Source organism: Ctenopharyngodon idella, chromosome 4, assembly GCF_019924925.1.
Source record: "Ctenopharyngodon idella isolate HZGC_01 chromosome 4, HZGC01, whole genome shotgun sequence".
Taxonomy (NCBI): domain Eukaryota; kingdom Metazoa; phylum Chordata; class Actinopteri; order Cypriniformes; family Xenocyprididae; genus Ctenopharyngodon; species Ctenopharyngodon idella.
The window spans coordinates 20,450,524-20,470,511 of record NC_067223.1 but is presented as its reverse complement, the minus strand read 5'-3'; the positions used below and the strand labels follow the sequence as shown (position 1 = coordinate 20,470,511).

The window sequence follows — 19,988 nt, the reverse complement described above, 5'->3', positions numbered from 1 at the left end:
TCGTCTGCTCCACGTCGATCTGCATCTACGCTCCCTGAGAAAACAAAGACAAGTATCAGATCCAGTATCATGTCCCGTCAACGTATCCATCTGCTTCAACTCACCTGCACTCTGTCTGCACGCTCTGTTGTACTTCAATAAACCCTGTTTACACTTACCAGTGTCAATCTTTCGTGATTCACCTCATTATCAGCTCATTATCAGAGCATGCAGCATTCAAACGCAAATTCTGAGGCTATCCATGCAAACAGTCAACGCCCGCAACTCAAAATAATGCATCAAGCTTAGTCAGATTCATGTACTTTTCATCGTTTTGAGATACAGTGAGGAATAATTCTAAAAGGATTTACCTCAGAGGAAGAGCATGACTGGTTTCAATTCCATTTCGAGGATCAACCTGATCAAGCGGAGGATTGTGAATGGTAAGTTTTTTATTCCTATCACGATATAGACGTGTCTGTGAATATTAAACTGCAAAAAGACTGTTTAGATATGAATCCTGCATGTTCCATGTGTCTCTGTGTGAATGAATGGGGCAGACGCGTGGTTTCGTTAGACTAGGCTACTACACATAATTTACATCAGTAGACATGACTTATTGGCTTTTCCCAAAAAATATTGCTATACTGAGATGAGTGAAATAGACTGAAATATGTAATAAATACTGAAACAAAGCTATGTGTTAGCAATGTATTGAACTGCACATTAACATTTATAGGATCTATAATATAACAACCATAATATAGATGGGTTTCTGTGCAACGTCATCACAGAGATGCGCGCGCAACTATGCAGAAAGCAATATGTCTCACCATTACTGAGAGTTAATTTCTTAATATAATCGGCGGAGTCTGCGCTACCTAGGCTTCCAAAGTAATTGATGCTAACCATTTCCTCACCGTCACACACCTAGCAAGCTGTCTTGTACGGTATGTTTACAGAATCAGTTTTCTTTCAAATGCGGTGGGTTGTGCCCATAATATGAACGCAACACATTTAATTAAGCATTTTCCTCCCATAAAGAAAACGCTTAGCTTAATGTACTAAGAGTAAACACTTCTTTGTTTCTTGTGCAGAATTTGATCTTTTAATATCACTTAGTAGGCTACATTAAGCGACGGTAAGCTTTTTCTTTATAACGGTTTTCTATGGGAGGAAAACGCATGATGTATTTAAATGAATGTGTTTAAATTCTGGGCTCAACTGCTTTTCTGTACATAGTATGGTTTATTAGTATGATGTTTACTGAGTTTGGTCTGTTAATATCACTGTCTTAGCACATTAAGCCACGTTAAGCATTTTTCCGGCATAAGACTCCTTAGCGGTTTTTCCCCCTGAATGCGCACGCATCCGGTATTGTTTGTATACAAGAAACCCGTCTATATAAGATGCATAAAATATCATAATATTTATAATATGAATGTTTAGACAATATTTCTTTGGCCTGTTTTGGACAGATTCTAAAGCGTTTACTGAGAAATAGCCTATATAGTGCCACATCAATGAAGCCTTTGTTCGCAATGAATGATGAAAATTCAGCTTTGCATCACAGAAATAAATTATATTTTAAAATATATTAAAATAGAAAACCATTATTTTAAATTGTAATAATATTTCACAGTATTGCTGTTTTTCTGTATTTTTGATCAAATAAATGCAGGCTTAATGAGCAAGAGACTTCATTAAAAAACATTAAAAATAGTAATGCGTCCAATCTTTTGACCAGTACTGTATATAATTTAAAATATAATAGGCTTATACAAAATTTTCACACACGATGTGCATTAATACATGCATACATAAGATCACAAAAATCATGTTTTCTGTTAAGAGTGGATATTATATTAACATTAATACAATAATTGATAGAATCCTGTTATCAGCATCCTCACAGAGGGGTTTTTTGTTTATCTCACAGATTTGAGAATCATAGTGACCAGATATTGCAATAAACTCTTCTTTTTCAGTGAACCCCACACTTTCCACATGTAGCTTGATCTTGACCTGTTTAGTCATAATTTTTGGAGCATCCCTGATTGTCAGTGAAGTGAGGCCAATAGGCAGTGGTATCTTTCCTGACCTCTGGTTGAAGTATGGATCACAAATACCTGATTTACACAATCTATGAGTTATAGTCTTCATCTCTGCCATCACTACCACTGCTTCCAGGGCCGTCCCAAGCATGGGGCGGGGCCCAGTGCGAGGTAGTCTGTTCTCGATAGCATTCCGGAGGGGGATCCCCCTTAGTATATTCACCGAGGGGCCCCCTCAAGCACGGGGCCCCAGTGCGATCGTACCGCCCTAAGGACAGCCCTGACTGCTTCTGTTTTCCTTGATCTTCAACTTCTTTCTTTCTTACTAAGACCTTATCTTCTAATGCACTGTCGTCACTATCATCAATGCTTTCTGGATAATGTAGCTTTTCCTCTCTGTCTTCTATAAAACTTAATAACATAAACCTAAAACTCAGGCAAAAAGACTATTATACTGCCGGCCAGTAATGAACAATAGTGCAGCTATACAGAAAAATAATCTATTTGTTATTTATGCATAACACACACAGATTTTTTTGGTATTTTAGTTATTTAATTTACAAAATGTGCATTAAAAACTTTAGAAAACACATTTGGATGTACAATAAAAAGTATTTCCTAGTCTAAAATTAACTCACAATGGAGCCTTGACAGCATGTGACCAAACATGTGCTCATGTCTCCTTCAGGTCCTTGTTGCCAAAAATGTAAAGCACATGGCACATAGATTTTAATTTTTTTGGCTGAAGGGGATTAAATACACTAAAATGTAATTTTTTTTGGTTGAATATTATTATTGCATTTTAAATGCGATTTTCTCTGCGTCATTTATAAAAGATGAAACAACATAGAGGGTTAATACATTGCTAACAAATTTTATTTCAGTATTTATTACGTATTTCAGTCGATTTCACTCATCTCAGTATAGCAATATAGTTTGGGAATAGCCAATATGGCATATTTACTAATGTAAGTTATGTATTGTAGCCTAAATGAAACCCGCGTCTACACCATTCATTCACACAGAACATGCACTATTCATATTTAAATAGTCTTTTTGCAATTTAATATTCACAGACACTATATCATGATTAGAACAATGAAATTAAGAACAAAAAAAAAACTTACCATTCACAATCATCGGCTTGATCAAGTTGATACTCAAAATGAAATTGAATGTCACGCTCTTCATGAGGTAGATTCTTCCAGAATTATTTCTCACTGCGTCTCAAAATGATGTACATGAATCTGACTGAGCTTGATGTGTTTTTTCGTGTTAATGCGGGTGTTGTTGACTCTGTTGCATGGATTGCCTCAGTATTTGCCTTTGAATGCTGCGCACTCTCCGTGGGCGTGGCCGCATTAGCGGATAATGAGGTGACTCGCGAATGACTGACATCTCTCTCTTTTCAAACAGATTACATAAACGGAGAATATTTGTTTTCGATTTGACTGCCATTACTTAAAACCTGACATTTCAGTGTTTCTTTACACATATGTCTCATGTTTGTGTCATAAGTATTCTCTAAGTTACAGTTCATTTTCTAGAATGGACTTTGAGAGAGACGGCTGATCGTACATCAAGTTCTTTATTTTGCAAAAAGCACAACATTTTGTTTTTACTGTGAGTGCATACAAATAAAAGTACACATTCTGTAGTTTAAATTGATGTATTACTTTTATCTGTATGACAAAAAGTATTTTAAGTCGATTTTGTTGCTATGTGAAGAAAATCCAGCAAAACACGCCGTTGCGTTTGCCGACCCCAGAGAGTTAAGTAAAAATAAATAAATAATGCAAATTACTTCCATTTTCAACTGCTCAACATTCTTGCATAAGCAAACAAAAGTATAAATGCAAATGATAAACAACAGTTTACTATTTTTCATAAGAATAATATATTTTGCTTGTTTAAAAAAGTGCACTTTCAAACCATTTTTTTCCCCCTAAACTTTTTTGGAGAGAGCATTATTTATAATACTTACGATTTGAGATGCTATTGTTGTGTTTGAGTTGTCACAGCAAACCGTCGTTTGTGTAAAGACTCAAGGGAGTTGCATTATATCTGGATAAGAGGAGGTCTCTCCTGTTCTGGAATTCCCAGGAATACCAGCCAGCTTTTCAGTTTGACACGTGATTGGAAGGAACATGAGCTGGGTGGTTTTATTTACTTATGTTTAGAAGACTTTTTTTTTGTAAAACCATGCAAAGTTGTTTTAAAATGTAGTAAATTGAATTGTGCACTAATTCAACAATTAGACTTTTCACAAATGAAACCTGTTGAACCTGCATTGATGTTTTGCATGTATAGAGTCAATAAACTACTTCTATATTGTGCAATTTCTTAAAGACACTAGATATCCTATCCTAATATTTGCCCGTAAGATCATTATTTCAATTTCAATAGTGTTGGAAACTACTGAAAATATCTAATGATGTTGTTACAGTTGTTTCCTTGTGCATACAGGTTTCTTTGTGTTTCAGGTGTCACATGACTACTATACTGGTTTCTTTTTCCTCATATTTAGTTTTCCTTTTAAAACATTCTTCTATTATTGTCCTGCATGATTTTATAAAATAATAGACAGGAGTACTCTGTCTATACATGGAGGGATAGGGATTTTCTTTGAACACTGTGTAATGTTACCTTGCTGTGTGGTAAGTGCTATTTTTATGACACACCATGTGGTTTTGGTCTCAGCCCTTCTCCTTGAGAAAATTTTGTGATATTATGTTGAGACAGTAAAGCCTCGTAGACACCAGGACGATTATCGAGCGCGCTTATCACCAGCGTTTTTCGAGACGTTTCTCGACGCATCTTTGTGTTCATACCCAAGCGATTTTCACTGGCGATGAGCTGAGTGAACGTGCAAATTCACTCCCTGACATTAGATGGCGCTTAATGAAAAACAGAAATAAAAATACAGAAATAAAATGGCATATAATAAACATTTATTGGTGTGGCCAAGAACTGGCATAGCACTCATAGTTTGTAGGGGTCTGCGGGGTGACCTGATAGTAGGACACAGGCGACTGGTGAGGAAAAAAAGCAAAAGAGGGCTGGCCAAACTCAGCATCATTCAACAGCTGATGTGTTGTTAAAGTCATTTTGTCCATTTATAAAAAACATTTTATTTGTACATTTTGCATGTTCATGGCTGTCTGTAGTTGTGAATTTTTCTCCTAGGACATTTCTTTCACTTTTACTTGTGTTGGAAAATACCGAAAATACCAAACGGTGTTGGTATAATAGATCACTTGTGTAGACATGTTTCTTTGCTTTTCAGGTGTGGTGTGGTGACGTGACGTGTTCCTTCAGTGAATGGTGTGGATGCCATGAAATCCATGCTTGTTTTTTATCCTTATTCTGTTATCAGCCTGCATGGATTTTATAAAATAATACAGTCGTAATGTTGGTCTAGGGCTGGGTGGTATATCGAGTTTGTATGATCTATTGATTTATACAACAGTTCTTTCTGGTTCTCGAATCTGATTGGCTGATAGCCGTGTAATATTTTAATGACAACAGAATAACTCCGCTTGAAGCAACTATCATGGCGACCGATCAAATCCACCGTAATCCATATACAGGCGTAAAGGTTGACTAATAGCATTGATTTTTTAAAAATAAAATAAAAATGAGGAAATATAGAGATACAAGGTTTCCGCCTGACACCAACGATCACGGACATCACGACTTGCACGAAGCAGATTATAGATATTTTCTTGATTAGTCTCATAAAGCTGTCTGTAACTTAAGATACAATTTTAACTTTTTGAATAACTTGCACAAAATCTAATTTGTTGTATAATCCAGGGATGTGATTCTCCCGGATTAATCGGGGGGGGGACGATGACGATTTGGCCATTTCTAATTATTGGGGAGGACTTGTCCCCCTCGATGTCTATGGTGGTTACGGCCCTGATGTGCACTACACGTTCCCTTGTTCTTTACTGTCGTGATCAGTTTCACTCGGTAGGCTATAATACCTGTCAAAATAAGAGTCACCCTATTGTAAGACGGATAATACAGACCTTATACACCTTATTCCTGACTAGCCTACTGCGTTTCCAATTATGGGTTCCACTTCCGGTTTGGGGAACTTCCATTTAAAAAGACTGAAACAAATCGTTTCAAATCATAAGGTTGCCCTACAAATAAAGCTTATCCCTCAGTTTGACTGAATGAGCTGTCAGTTTTTCCTTTCATGTTTTATTTTCAGACATCATGAGAATAACGTAACGCTTGGTATTATAACGTAACGTTATAACAAGAATATCTATGGCAAGAGCTCTTTTCAGTCGCTGCTTTCCATCCTCGTGATTATTTTCTTTTGTCCCTTCGCATTCCGCTGTAATAGTATGAAAAAGGACAACATAAACTGCACATTTGTTAGTTATATTTAACCCGTCCATTATTGCTGTGGAAAGAATCGCGCTTTTTCATGGCCTGTTGAAAGTACCTTGTTGATGCTTTTACACTTTTAAATGTCCTTTTAATGTTCGTTGGTTGAAGGGTGAGTAGAATAATGTCATCTCATTGTACCCAGTTTAAAAATAAAACGTATAATTGTGTTCGTACAGCGAGCCTTTCACTGACTGTTTACAGTTTAACGGAAGTTACTCCCATAATTCGCGCAAAGCGTCATGGGGCGTAGGAATAAGGTGGATAAATGATTGTTACACCCACAAAAATATGTACAAAAACAAATTAGAAGATTAATTACATTTAGTTACATTTTGTATACGGGGTGTTTTAATCACACAAACAGCACTTCAGCTCAATTCGAACAAGCGCATTTGGTGGAATAGTACGGAGCTCCTTTCAGGGGTGCAAAATGAGTCTGTTCCCGCCCTGATTGTAAAGCAAAACGTGATTGGTTGTAGCGAGAGTGTGCTGTGATTGGTCAGCGCAACGTGGCCGTTATTTGATTGGCTTGAGTAGTTGGTAGGTGGAGTCGACCTATTTGTGGATTTGTCTGCAGTCCTGACAATAGAATTGTTTCAGAATCCACAAATGCGCAGGAAGAGATCCACAAATGCGCGCAGCGATCCACAAATGCACAGAAAGCAATTCACAAATGTACAGATGGTGATTCACAAATAAATGCAGGCAGAGTTGTGCTTGTGACATAAAAACATATTTGTGAATATGTTTTTTATTAGCAAATCTCATTTTATATATTTGTGAATTGAATTCATTTTTGTGAAACACCTAACATATATTTGTGGATCTCATTCTATTCATTTGTGCAGACGATTATTTTTTGTGAATCTCTTTACATTTATTTGTGGATCATAATCTATTTATTTGGAATTTTGTTCAACTAATGCGAGTTATGTACACATCCACGCTCTGTGTCTTAACTGAGAAGAGTTCAACCTGCAGCCAGATCCTTCCCATACTGCAAAAGTTAAAAGAACATTTCACTGTGCATGAAGGAGATACAGTTTGTGTCTACTCTAAAGACAACAGTCTGGTCAGATCTTTCCCAGCGTTATCAGGTAAAAGAATAATTAACATGAATATCACTTATAACAATAATTGTGTTATGCTTTATTATTTGCACACACTTTACATTAGGTGTCTTTAGTATGTACTTTCACTTTAAAAAAAAAAATAAGTACAAAGTACAAACCCGATTCCAAAAAAGTTGGGACACTGTACAAATTGTGAATAAAAAAGGAATGCAATAATTTACAAATCTCATGAACTTATATTTTATTCACAATAGAATATAGATAACATATCATATGTTGAAAGTGAAACGTCATGCCAAATATTGGCTCATTTTGGATTTCATGAGAGCTACACATTCCAAAAAAGTTGGGACAGGTAGCAATAAGAGGCTGGAAAAGTTAAATGTACATATAAGGAACAGCTGGAGGACCAATTTGCAACTGATTAGGTCAATTGGCAACATGATTGGGTATAAAAAGAGCCTCTCAGAGTGGCAGTGTCTCTCAGAAGTCAAGATAGGCAGAGGATCACCAATTCCCCCAATGCTGCGGCGAAAAATAGTGGAGCAATATCAGAAAGGAGTTTCTCAGAGAAAAATTGCAAAGAGTTTGAAGTTATCATCATCTACAGTGCATAATATCATCCAAAGGTTCAGAGAATCTAGAACAATCTCTGTGCGTAAGGGTCAAGGCCGGAAAACCATACTGGATGCCCGTGATCTTCGGGCCCTTAGACGGCACTGCATCACATACAGGAATGCTACTGTAATGGAAATCACAACATGGACTCAGGAATACTTCCAGAAAACAATGTCGGTGAACACAATCCACCGTGCCATTCGCCGTTGCCGGCTAAAACTCTATAGGTCAAAAAGGAAGCCATATCTAAACATGATCCAGAAGCGCAGGCGTTTTCTCCGGGCCAAGGCTCATTTAAAATGGACTGTGGCAAAGTGGAAAACTGTTCTGTGGTCAGACGAATCAAAATTTGAAGTTCTTTTTGGAAAACTGGGACGCCATGTCATCCGGACTAAAGAGGACAAGGACAACCCAAGTTGTTATCAGCACTCAGTTCAGAAGCCTGCATCTCTGATGGTATGGGGTTGCATGAGTGCGTGTGGGATGGGCAGCTTACACATCTGGAAAGGCACCATCAATGCTGAAAGGTATATCCAAGTTCTAGATCAACATATGCTCCTATCCAGACGTCGTCTCTTTCAGGAAAGACCTTGCATTTTCCAACATGACAATGCCAGACCACATACTGCATCAATTACAACATCATGGCTGTGTAGAAGAAGGATCCGGGTACTGAAACGGCCAGCCTGCAGTCCAGATCTTTCACCCATAGAAAACTTTTGGCACGTCATAAAGAGGAAGATGCGACAAAGAAGACCTAAGACAGTTGAGCAACTAGAAGCCTGTATTAGACAAGAATGGGACAACATTCCTATTCCTAAACTTGAGCAACTTGTCTCCTCAGTCCCCAGACGTTTGCAGACTGTTATAAAAAGAAGAGGGGATGCCACACAGTGGTAAACATGGCCTTGTCCCAACTTTTTTGAGATGTGTTGATGCCATGAAATTTAAAATCAACTTATTTTTCCCTTAAAATGATACATTTTCTCAGTTTAAACATTTGATATGTCATCTATGTTGTATTCTGAATAAAATATTGAAATTTGAAACTTCCACATCATTGCATTCCTTTTTTATTCACAATTTGTACAGTGTCCCAACTTTTTTGTTTTTTGTTCAATCGAAAGAAGCAGATATCGTTATCGCGATTAAAATACGATTAATCGTGCAGCCCTACCTCTACACCCAGTGAAAGGGTCTTTTCTACTGCTGGGGATACAATTAGCCCAGAGAGATCACGCATCCTTCCGGAGAAGGTAGACATGCTGATCTTTCTTCAAAAGAACCGCTGACTTTGCATTTTTAATCTTTCTTACGTTACTGCCTCCAATTGCAACTGCCTATTATATATTTTATGTACAGAGAAATATCAATGTACATTTAACTGGTAAAAGCGAGAAAAAAAAATGTGCATGAGTGTTTAACTTAGTCTGTGAACAAGTGAATAAAACTTGCAAATGGATGGATTTAAAATATGGTCTGTGACTGATTTTTATCTGCTCAGTGCTCAGCACAACAGCGGCCTATTTTTCGTTCATTGTAGGTTATGGAAATTCAGCTTTTTAATCAGTGAAAATCGGGGAAAAGTCAGGGAATTTGACGTTTGGCTTAGAGTGGGAACAGTTGGTTATGTTGGGATTTGCCCTTTTTTCCGTGGTGTTTTTCACGCACGAGATTTACATATGAAGGAGGAAACAATGGTGTTTGAGGCTCACAGTATGTCTTTCCATGTAAAGAACTCTTATTATTCAACTATGCCAAGGTAAATTCAATTTTAATTCTATGGCATCTTTAATTTTGAACCTTGGCTGTCTTCCTCTTCATTGGACTCTAAATACGTGATGCCAATAAACTTGAATATCACCCAATAAGTGCCATAATTAATGTGGATATAACTTTCACTTTAGAACAGACTCGTGCATGTAGTCTCAGTAGTCTTAATGAAACCATGTACGTGTAAGAATCAAAATAGATTTTATTTTCCTTTAAAAAATAAAACAATGATGCAACGTTCAAATATTTGTCATTATTATTATCATTACGAAATATCATTGTCAGTTGTTAGAAGTTACATTATGATGTCTTCTTCAAATTTTATTATGCACTTGCATTATGAATTCTTCAAATTTTAGTATGCACTTTGTTTGTGCTTAGTATAACTATAAAATGATTGTTGATGAAAAAAAAAAATACTTATTGACAGGCATATAGGGGTCCTCTCTAGGGGAGACTGAAATTTTAAGAGCTTTTTCTCACGTTATTGCGTGTCCATCCATATGTTTGGCAGGTAATTAACACGAAAATCATATCAAGTCACGAATCTCAGGAAGCTTCGGAGCGTTATGAATCAGCGTGTCGAATAATGATTCGGATCGCGTGTCAAACCGCCAAACTGCTGAAATCATGTTTGGCTCTCCGAATCATGAATCGACACGCTGATTCATAACACTCCGAAGCTTCATGAAGCAGTGTTTTGAAATCAGCCATCACTATATAAGTCGTTATTTTGTTTTTTTTTGGCGCACCAAAAATATTCTTGTAGCTTTATAATATTAATATTGAACCACTGTACTCACATGAACTGATTTAAATATGTTTTTAGTACATTAATGGATCTTGAGAGAGGAAATGTCAATTCCGAAGATTAACGAAGGTCTTACAGGTGTGGAACGGCATGAGCGTGAGTAATAGATGACATTATTTTCATTTTTGGGTGAACTAACCCTTTAATTTTGGTTTAATTTTCTTGCTTCTTTCCAGGAGTACTACATACACATTTATCACACTGGAGAAGGAACCATGTGGATGTGGCAGTCTCTGCACTTCGAGGTCAGTCAATTGCATTTGAAGCTGAACTTCAGGGACTGTTACTCCCTCATGATGGCGACCACTTGGGCCTTCCCAGTCAATGCCATGCACTGTCTCAACCTAATGTAAGACAAAATAAAGTACTTATTTGTAATTTGAACTTCCTTGAGAGTGTGTACAACTGGCGGTTGTCCACCTAGCCACCAACAGTGTGTTTGTTGTTTGGATGTTTTTTTGTTTTTTAGCATGTGTTGGTGGTTGTGTTCCTGTCTGACTGCAGTGTTCTGTGCTGTTATGTGGGGTGCACGCATGATTGCTGTGTCTTTCTGGATTAGTGAGGCCGACCCACAATTCTGGTAATGTGTTGACTGATTTTTCTGCTATGTTATATGCTATCTCAAATAAAGTTTGCTATTTTTGTACTCGACTCATGTTGGATACCTGACTCTGCTGGAGTGAATTTTTTTCAGAAAGTTTGCTTTGGCAAGCCGTTTCGAACTTCTGAAACAAACGTAAAACAAACTTAATTTTGGCCTGATTGACGTCATAACAGTTTGTTCTTCGACATCACTTGAAGTATATCGGATCCTTAATAAGTCACCTGGGAAAAATTAGACTAATTACCATGAATTAACAAATATGGTACCAGAAACAGGAAGTACAACAAAAGTTCTGACATGACACAGGGAACATGTAACACAGAGGAAGATTAAACAACTTACCATCTTCACTTATTACTAACCAGTTTGACTTGATTTACAGAGGAGTAGGACTAGATAATGTTCATACTTTAATAAATGTTTCATTTAAAGTCACCATTATGGTACTCAGTGTTTGCTAATCACCAAAATTCTTGCCATTTTAGTTGTCAAATTAAGTCTCTTTCAACAATTACAATAGTGTTTTACTAATAACACTTACAAGATTAAATGAGAACAAGATCAGCTATAGTAAGTTGTTTCATGAGTTCACACTTAAATATAATTAAATAGAGTAAAGGTTATGCGTATTTGACGTGCTGTCCGAGGGGAGTGCTCCAAGCTCGGAATTTGGCCCAAACCAGAGTGTTCCACATATTAGTGCAATGATAGTTGTTGTTGTTGTTGTTGTTTCAAAAGAGTATCATACCGGTAAAGTGCAAACCCTTTGTTTTGGAACAATGAGTGCGTTTACATGCACGTTCTTGTGCGATTATGCTTAATAAGCCGACAACGAACGTGGTCATGTAAACGCGGTAACCCGATTTCTTTTATCAGAGTAAGGTCATAAGGTAGTTTTTTGGCTCTTACCCCGATTTCGCGCTGCATGTAAACGCATTAACCTGCTTTCTGTCAGCTTATTGAAGTGCGCATGTGTGATGCATGACAGAAACGCATCCTTAGTGCAGATTTAAACGCATCCAGACAGAGCGAGCGTTTTTCAGGAAAGGAAGAAGGAAATATCACAAACGCAGAGACTTTCAAGACCCAGAAAATTGTAAAAATGTGTTCTCATCTCTCATTCAGACAAAATGCTGCATCTGTAACTGCATGAGAGGCTAATTTATGAGCCGTAAGTTTCCCGCTGACATGTTGCAAGCTTTATTTAACATCACAACTGACATAACATATGGAATACTCAGAGTCAGATAAGCAAATTACTACAGGGAAATAACCTGATTTATTGATAGTCATGTAAATGCGGTTTACTGGTTTGCTTGTAAACAGGGAAAACTGGTTATTTCAATAAGCTGATATTTGTGAGTTAAACATGCTCAATGATTGTGGTTATTTGAGTATGTAGTTACAACGCAACCCAACAATACTTCATTAAAATTCATCTGACAAGAGAGCAATGAATGCTAATGGCTTCAGATTTATTACACTTCTAAGTCACAAAATATTTAATCTTTTATCAACCAAAAAGTGTTTACCTGCTTTCACTATGGTATTGTAAATCACACTGCACTGATCATCGTTATTTGCACCATATTTTATTCTACAGTATTTACATGACCGTTTCCAATCCAGCATGCAGATTGCTTGTTATAAAGTACAACATATATTTATGAATACTTCTGTTTTTAATGTCTTTTGTGGTTTTTAAACTTCTGTTTTCCAACCTTTCCTAACCACTGGAGCTCCACCTCCTTCCCCTTTCATTCTGGAAACAGTGTATATAACATTTATAACATCTTACATACATCGGATTATATCAGAAGAGTGGACTGAACTACAGAGCAAAGTGCAAAAAAACAAACAAAAAAAAAACAAAAAACCATCAACTGAAGAGAAGAGCTTTTTTTCTGGTAAAACACTACACTACATCTGACTACCTTTATACAGATGCCTATCTTTGCATTATGTCTGCTTTTTTAAACTAAAATGTTATTAATGAATGGATTTCCTTTATTTGGTAATAATCTATAATGGCTGGTAGGGCACTTTTGTAAGTATCTTTGAAAAAGAGCATGTGCTTAATGCCTAAAATGTAATATATGTAGCTCAAATTAAACATGAGCTGTATGTTTTAAGGTCTAATAGAGTTATTCTAGTTGAACAATAATTTAACCAATGGTAATAAATACTGTTGTCATAACTGCATTCATAAGCTTTTCAATAATTTCAATAATTCAATAATTAAATGTAATTATAATATTTTAAGGTTTTTACATAGAAAATCTATTTTATAATCATATCCATTACATGTTTTGGTTTACTATGATTTTGTACAGGTCAATTTCAGATTCTGAATCAAGAATGTCCCACACTGCCATACCCATGAGCTCTCCAGCGGTTGTCATCCAGATTCAACCACCAACACAAACCACATCAGGCACTGGGACAAATGCTCCTGTGCCTGTTTATGTACAACAGCTAGCAGGAGTTTTACCTCATCAGATTCAGGCATTTCTGAAAAGCCGACCAAAAGCCCTTGGGGTGAGACATTTTTCATAAATCCTAATAATTATCTGTGTATGTCAGTGTGAAATAAGGACAGTAAATGAATACATCTTAAAAAAGGAATGATACACAATAAAGCATACGCATCTTTATTGAAGAATATGACTTGTTGCTTTGGTGACACTGCAGAAAAGACAGTAATATAAGATACGATTTATAATTTACAGAGTAAAATAGTAAAATTTACAGTATCACAGATAAGAATGTTTTAAGAGTTGCAAACTATCAAAAATGTGAAGTAATAGACAAATTTGTATTGTATATTTTATATTGTTCCTTAAAATTTTATACTGTTTTACTTAATTTATAAAAGACTCTCGTCTTTCACAGACTGTAGAGATAATGATTGGTGTGTTGACTCTCCTGTTGGGCATTGTGTCTACAATACAAGCATCATCCTTCTTTGTCTTCAGTGGTATTCCTTACTGGGGATCTATCATCGTAAGAAACAATTATACAATTAAGTATTGTGTTTTAAACACAAGTTACATTACATCTAACAGAAGCCTCAATTTTTGTCTTTCTCTCTGCTCTCAGTACATTACTGCAGGCTCACTCTCTGTTGCTGCAGAAAACAATATGAATTCACCCGCCAGTTTGTGTTTGGTATGTACACAACACTTGTTATTTTTAAGGGTCCAAGCAACCCTATTGTGTTTGTACTGATTTGTTCTTCCTTATTTTTCTGCTATAAAAGTATATGGATGTCATTGGTGAGGTGGCTGTAAAGTGCACAATGCAGGAGTCAAGAAAACAAAATAGTCTTCAATAATAAATCGACAGGGAATACATAGGAGACCGCAGGAGGATATAACAGAAACAACCACTTTCAACATAGATGAGCCTGAACAAAGGACTGAAGAAAAGACAAGGCTAAAATACATGGGGAGTGATTGACTGAAACAGAACAAGTGTGATGGAAGTAATTAACAATCAGGGAAACTAACTAGAAAACTAAGGCAGGCAAAACAGGAACAGAACCCACTGCAAATGAAACCAAAACTTAACATAATCATTACAGTACAGCCCCCAGGAAGGCGCATCCTCACGCCGTAACACTCCAACTGAGGAGGGACGGTGGGGGCTTTGGAGGAGAATAAGGGGTTGGTGAAGGACAGTAAACAAGGGGAAATAACAGAGGGAAAGACTAGGGCAGTGATGAAGGTGGGAGGAGCCAGAAGCAGGAGTAGCAGAGGGAGGGAGGGAGGAGCCATAGTGATGATTTGGCTGATGACACCCGAGGGAAGACTGACAGAGACAAGGCCAGTGGAAGTGGAGCTCTAGGCACAGACTGACAGCAGATGGGACCAAATGACACAGATGGTTTAGGAGACCAAGGCGGAGCATCTGAGGTGGAACTAAGGTGCCAGAGGGCTGAGGTGGAGCCAGAGGGCTGAGGTGGAGCCAGAGGGAAGGCAGAGCCTGACGCAGCCAAAGGGGTAGATGGGCAAAGTGTAGCTGAAGGCCCGCAAGTGCTTGAAGCAGGGCGGATAACATCTGACCAAGGCACAGCCGGAAGGGACGAGGGAGCCCAGTGGAGCATGAGGATGATGGTCTATGAAGCCAAGGCACAGTCGACAGGTTGACAGACTGAGGTGGAGTGATGGGACCAATTCAATTCAATTCAATTCACATTTATTTGTATAGCGCTTTTCACAATACATATCGTTTCAAAGCAGGTAATAATTTAGGCAATTAATATACAATCACTGTTAGCAATTTAATTGAAGGTAGAAGCAAAGAGCTCCTGGAAAAATGAATTACATATTAACAATAATTAGGATATATAGAAATTTGCGAATGTGTGTGTTGATCCAGATGTTGCATCTTCTGAAGTCCTTGCAGGAGTTGGCGCCGTCTCTTCCAAAGTTTTAGTCATCTGAGGTCTTCTTAAGAGGCTGGATCCAAACTGAAACTGATGTACTCTCTAGTCACCTCGGGACGCCGTCCCGAGGTAAAACGGAAAAGCAAATGGAGAATAATTAGCATAGCTGCTGTTCATAACATTAAGCAAAGATAGTCATGTGCAATTGATCTGATATGAGATGGATTATGTGAATGCTTGGCTAAAGAGATGTGTCTTTAATCTAGATTTAAACTGGGTGAGCGAGTCTGAGCCCCGAACATTATCAGGAAGGCTATTCCAGAGTTTAGGAGCCAAATGTGAAAACGCTCTCCCTCCTTTAGAGGACTTAGCTATCCTAGGTACAACCAGAAGTCCAGAGTTTTGTGATCTTAAAGAGCGTGAAGGATTGTAGGGCGATAAAAGATCGGTTAAGTACACAGGAGCTAAACCATTTAGAGCCTTATAGGTCATTAGCAGTACTTTATAATCGATACGGAACTTAATAGGTAACCAGTGTAGAGATGATAAAATTGGTGTTATATGATCATATTTTCTTGACCTGGTAAGAACTCTAGCAGCTGCATTTTGTACTAATTGTAGCTTGTTTATTGAGGAAGCAGGACAACCAGCTAGTAATGCATTACAGTAATCTAGTCTAGACGTCATGAAAGCATGAACTAACTTTTCTGCATCAGAAACAGATAACATATTCCGTATCTTAGCAATGTTTCTGAGGTGGAAGAAGGCTGTTTTTGTAACATATGAAATATGATTTTCAAAGGACAAGTTGCTGTCTAATATAACACCCAGGTCTTTAACTGTCGAGGATGGAGTAACAGTACATCCTTCTAAATGCAAATTGTAGTCTGAGAGATTCTGTGTACAGGTTTTTGGCCCAATAAGTAATACTTCAGTCTTATCTGAATTTAATAGAAGAAAATTACTAGTCATCCAATGTTTTACTTCTTTAACACACTCTTGTCAGATTGGATAATTTAGAGTTTTCATCTGGTTGTGTTGAAATATATAATTGAGTATCATCGGCATAGCAGTGGAAACTAATTCCATGTCTTCTTATAATATTACCAAGTGGCAGCATGTATAATGAAAATAGCAGAGGGCCTAACACAGATCCAGACCAGCGGCTGGAGGTGGAGCCTCTTTACCAGGTGAAGCTAGAGACCTCAAGACATGAGGAAAATCCATAGGTGGCATTAGAGGACAAGTCAAGGGGCTGAAGATAACCAGCAGAAGTGGTGCTAAGGTACCAGATGATATTGGAAGAGGAGGTGGGAGAAGGAAGCTGGGTGGACACTCTGGAGACACAGGAGACTATTAGTCTCTTTATCCAGAGGTTTAACATAGTCAGCCAGATCTGTGCCATATCCAGATCAGATGGAGGACTTGCGCCTAGACACGACCACAATCCATCCCTGAAGTGTCAGCTGAGATTGTGTCAACTAGACTATCCCATGTGAAGAAGACCTCATCGACACGACAGCCAGTGGCAAAGATCCCCAACAAAACCGTTTTTTTTTCTTATCAGTGTGAAAGAGACTCAAAATACATACCAGTGTTATACATCATTCTAAAGTGTTAAATGTGTACTCTTTTTTGTGTACACTCACAAAAAAAAAAAAAAATGTTGTGCTTTTCCCTCAAATAGCCTTCCTACCTGAAAGGGCTCATTATGTGGGTCTTTGTCTTCTCAGGTGTGAATCACAGCATTATTCATGAAGATTCACGCCTCCACGCATGCTGTCCTTCTTGACAAAAAGTGTCTTACAAAATTTAAATCATTATATTGTCTTATATGAACAAGTAGGCAGGATAATTTTTACATCATTTTGAAGCAAAAACTCTAGCCTACAACTTCCAATACCCAGAAGTCTTTTTAACACATATTTATTATTGATTTTGTGGCCGTATTTCAGTGACTTAAGTTTTTTGTTTTTTCAATAACCATGCATAAACGTTATTTCCTCAAAAATGCAAACACGTACATCTATTTTTCTCACATATTATTGTAGCAGAGTTTGTGCTGAATACAGCAATATTACTTGTTGGCCAATAGTATGTTAAAAGAAGCTGAAATAAGCACAAATGTCAGGGAATGTCAAAACATCTCAAGGGCCCCAGAATCACTCAGACTCCTGGGGGTTAAGCTGGACAATGACACCATTTTCTTCTAGAGCAGCTGTGCAGCCAAATTATTTTCCTGGCAACACTGTAAAGTTGCTTTGACACAATCTGCATTGTATAAAGTGCTATATAAATAAAGGTGACTTGACTAGACAGGACCAGCGGGGGCACAAGAGACTTCATGCTGGATGAGAACAGCGGGGACTGGAGAAAAAGCAAAGAAACTTTTTTCAAATCGTAATAAAAATTTGCAAAGACCAGCTGAAGCTCGCCCTCAATGGAGGGAATGTAGGCAGGGATTTTCTTCATTGCCTCGTGTTCCACTTGTATTCCCACGGCGTCACACGATATAGCCGGCTCATGCACCTGGTCAGACTCTCTGTGTGCTTTGGGCTCCAGGGTGGTGATTGGCTCAATCATTCCTTCTGGTGCTAACATCATGGAGGCTTGAGTTCTGTGTCTGTGGTGGGCTCTGGCTTTTGCTCCGTGTAGTGGGGTGATGACTGGGTTATCTCTGGATATGAAGCAGGGCTGATGAAGTCCGCCTCGATAAGACAGATGTTGTTCTGCAGTTTTTTTTTTCTTATTTTCAAATCTCCCTCTTGCTTGTTCTCTCTCCTCGACCGTCATACGCCCCCTGATGCTGATTGGTTAGACATTTGTTGTTGGACTCGGCCCGACTAACTTCCAAACAGTGGATTTGAAATATCACTGAGTCCCCCTTTAACATGACATGTTAAAGTTCTTGCTAATTTATTAATCTTGTCACGTTTCCGTCACCTGCTGCTTCCTCTCACTCCCCACCAGAGGTCTCATTTTCACCATTAAGACTTTTTCATTGCACACATGCAGTCACTTCACTCTGGACTCCATTTCCCACAATTCCCCACCTAGGAACTAATCACACTCACACCTTTATGATCGTTTGCTGCCTGTCTTGACCATTGCCTGTGTCTTGGATTACTTTTTTGCCTTGCCCTCCTGTATCTGTTTGCTGGTGTTTGACCTCTGCCTGTACAACTACGCTCATTTTAATAAAGCCTGCACGTGGATTCCCAATTCCGTCGTCCAGTTCCCTTCATTACAAATCTGTTTAATTTTTTTTTTTTTTTTCTTGTACCTATAGGTGAAAGGTTCACTTGGAATGAACATTTTCAGCACTTTAACTGCAGGCATTTCCACTATAATGATTTCATTGGATTTGGCTCTAAGGCAATTCAACTATTACTGCAACGATTATGCATGTTATTATATTGAGGACAAGTATATGGTATGTCACCAACTTTTATATTTGTATATATTTAGTAATTACAATAAGACAATTTCAGATGTTTTAAATATCTTGCTATTACTGATCATTTACAATGACTGCTAAACAGTGCCAGTGTCATTATTATTATCATAATTTTATTTTGTTATTATTCTCAGACCGTTTTCTTGGGAATCAGTGGTGTATCTCTGGTACTCGCCCTGCTTGCGTTTTTCATCTCCATCTTTCTGTCAGCATTTGCATGTAAAGCTTCCTGCTGCTATTATCCTCAGGTGAGTAATGCATCAGGAACCTTTTTTGTCAGCTCAACTCCACAGAAATGTATATATATTTATTTATTATAATATATATATTTTTCAAAATTTGTTTTCTACATTTGACCTTTGACCATTTTTTAGGGTGCCATCATTTATAACTGACTTTGTTAATCTTAAGGTAAAAGATTTTTTGAAAATTGTCTGAAACTTCACACACATTTAAATTCATTTTCACTTACATTTTTCTTCAGAAAGTTGACCAGTGTCTTGTTGTTTGAGAAACATTTAAAAAACTTTATACACATTCCATTTAATTTTACTCTACTATATTTGTTTTGAAACTTGTGTATAAAATTATCCAAAACTTGACAGAGATTCAAATGGAATTTCACTCTCTTGAAAGTAATGTAAAGATGTCTTACCCCCGCTTTCACAGACAAGGCTTAAGCTAGTCTCAGACTAAAATGCATGTTTGAGCTGTTTTAACTAAAAGGAACTTTTACCGACACATCTTAAAATATGTCAGTGCCATTGTTTTGTCTCAAGATGCACACCAGTAATATTTTTTTCTACTGTACGTTTATAAAATCTA

The 19,988-nt window shown here is 37.5% G+C and overlaps 2 protein-coding genes across 4 annotated transcripts in view; one reads left to right on the top strand and one right to left on the bottom strand.

The window, feature by feature from the left end:
- LOC127511450 (oocyte zinc finger protein XlCOF6-like) overlaps positions 1 to 19,988 on the bottom strand; it is an 832,024-nt gene that overhangs the window by 392,755 nt on the left and 419,281 nt on the right. The window lies entirely within an intron of this gene.
- LOC127510700 (membrane-spanning 4-domains subfamily A member 4A-like) overlaps positions 1 to 19,988 on the top strand; it is a 45,524-nt gene that overhangs the window by 23,336 nt on the left and 2,200 nt on the right. The window contains exons 1-6 of one of the 3 annotated variants that reach the window (XM_051890639.1): positions 12,894 to 13,226; positions 13,653 to 13,857; positions 14,212 to 14,322; positions 14,419 to 14,487; positions 18,996 to 19,139; positions 19,298 to 19,411. In XM_051890639.1, the coding sequence (XP_051746599.1) occupies positions 13,678 to 13,857; positions 14,212 to 14,322; positions 14,419 to 14,487; positions 18,996 to 19,139; positions 19,298 to 19,411 (618 nt within the window). In that variant the 5' untranslated portion in view covers positions 12,894 to 13,226; positions 13,653 to 13,677. Of the gene's footprint in view, positions 1 to 12,893; positions 13,227 to 13,652; positions 13,858 to 14,211; positions 14,323 to 14,418; positions 14,488 to 18,995; positions 19,140 to 19,297; positions 19,412 to 19,988 lie in introns of those variants that run through there. The other 2 variants (XM_051890638.1, XM_051890637.1) reach the window with 2 other exon arrangements.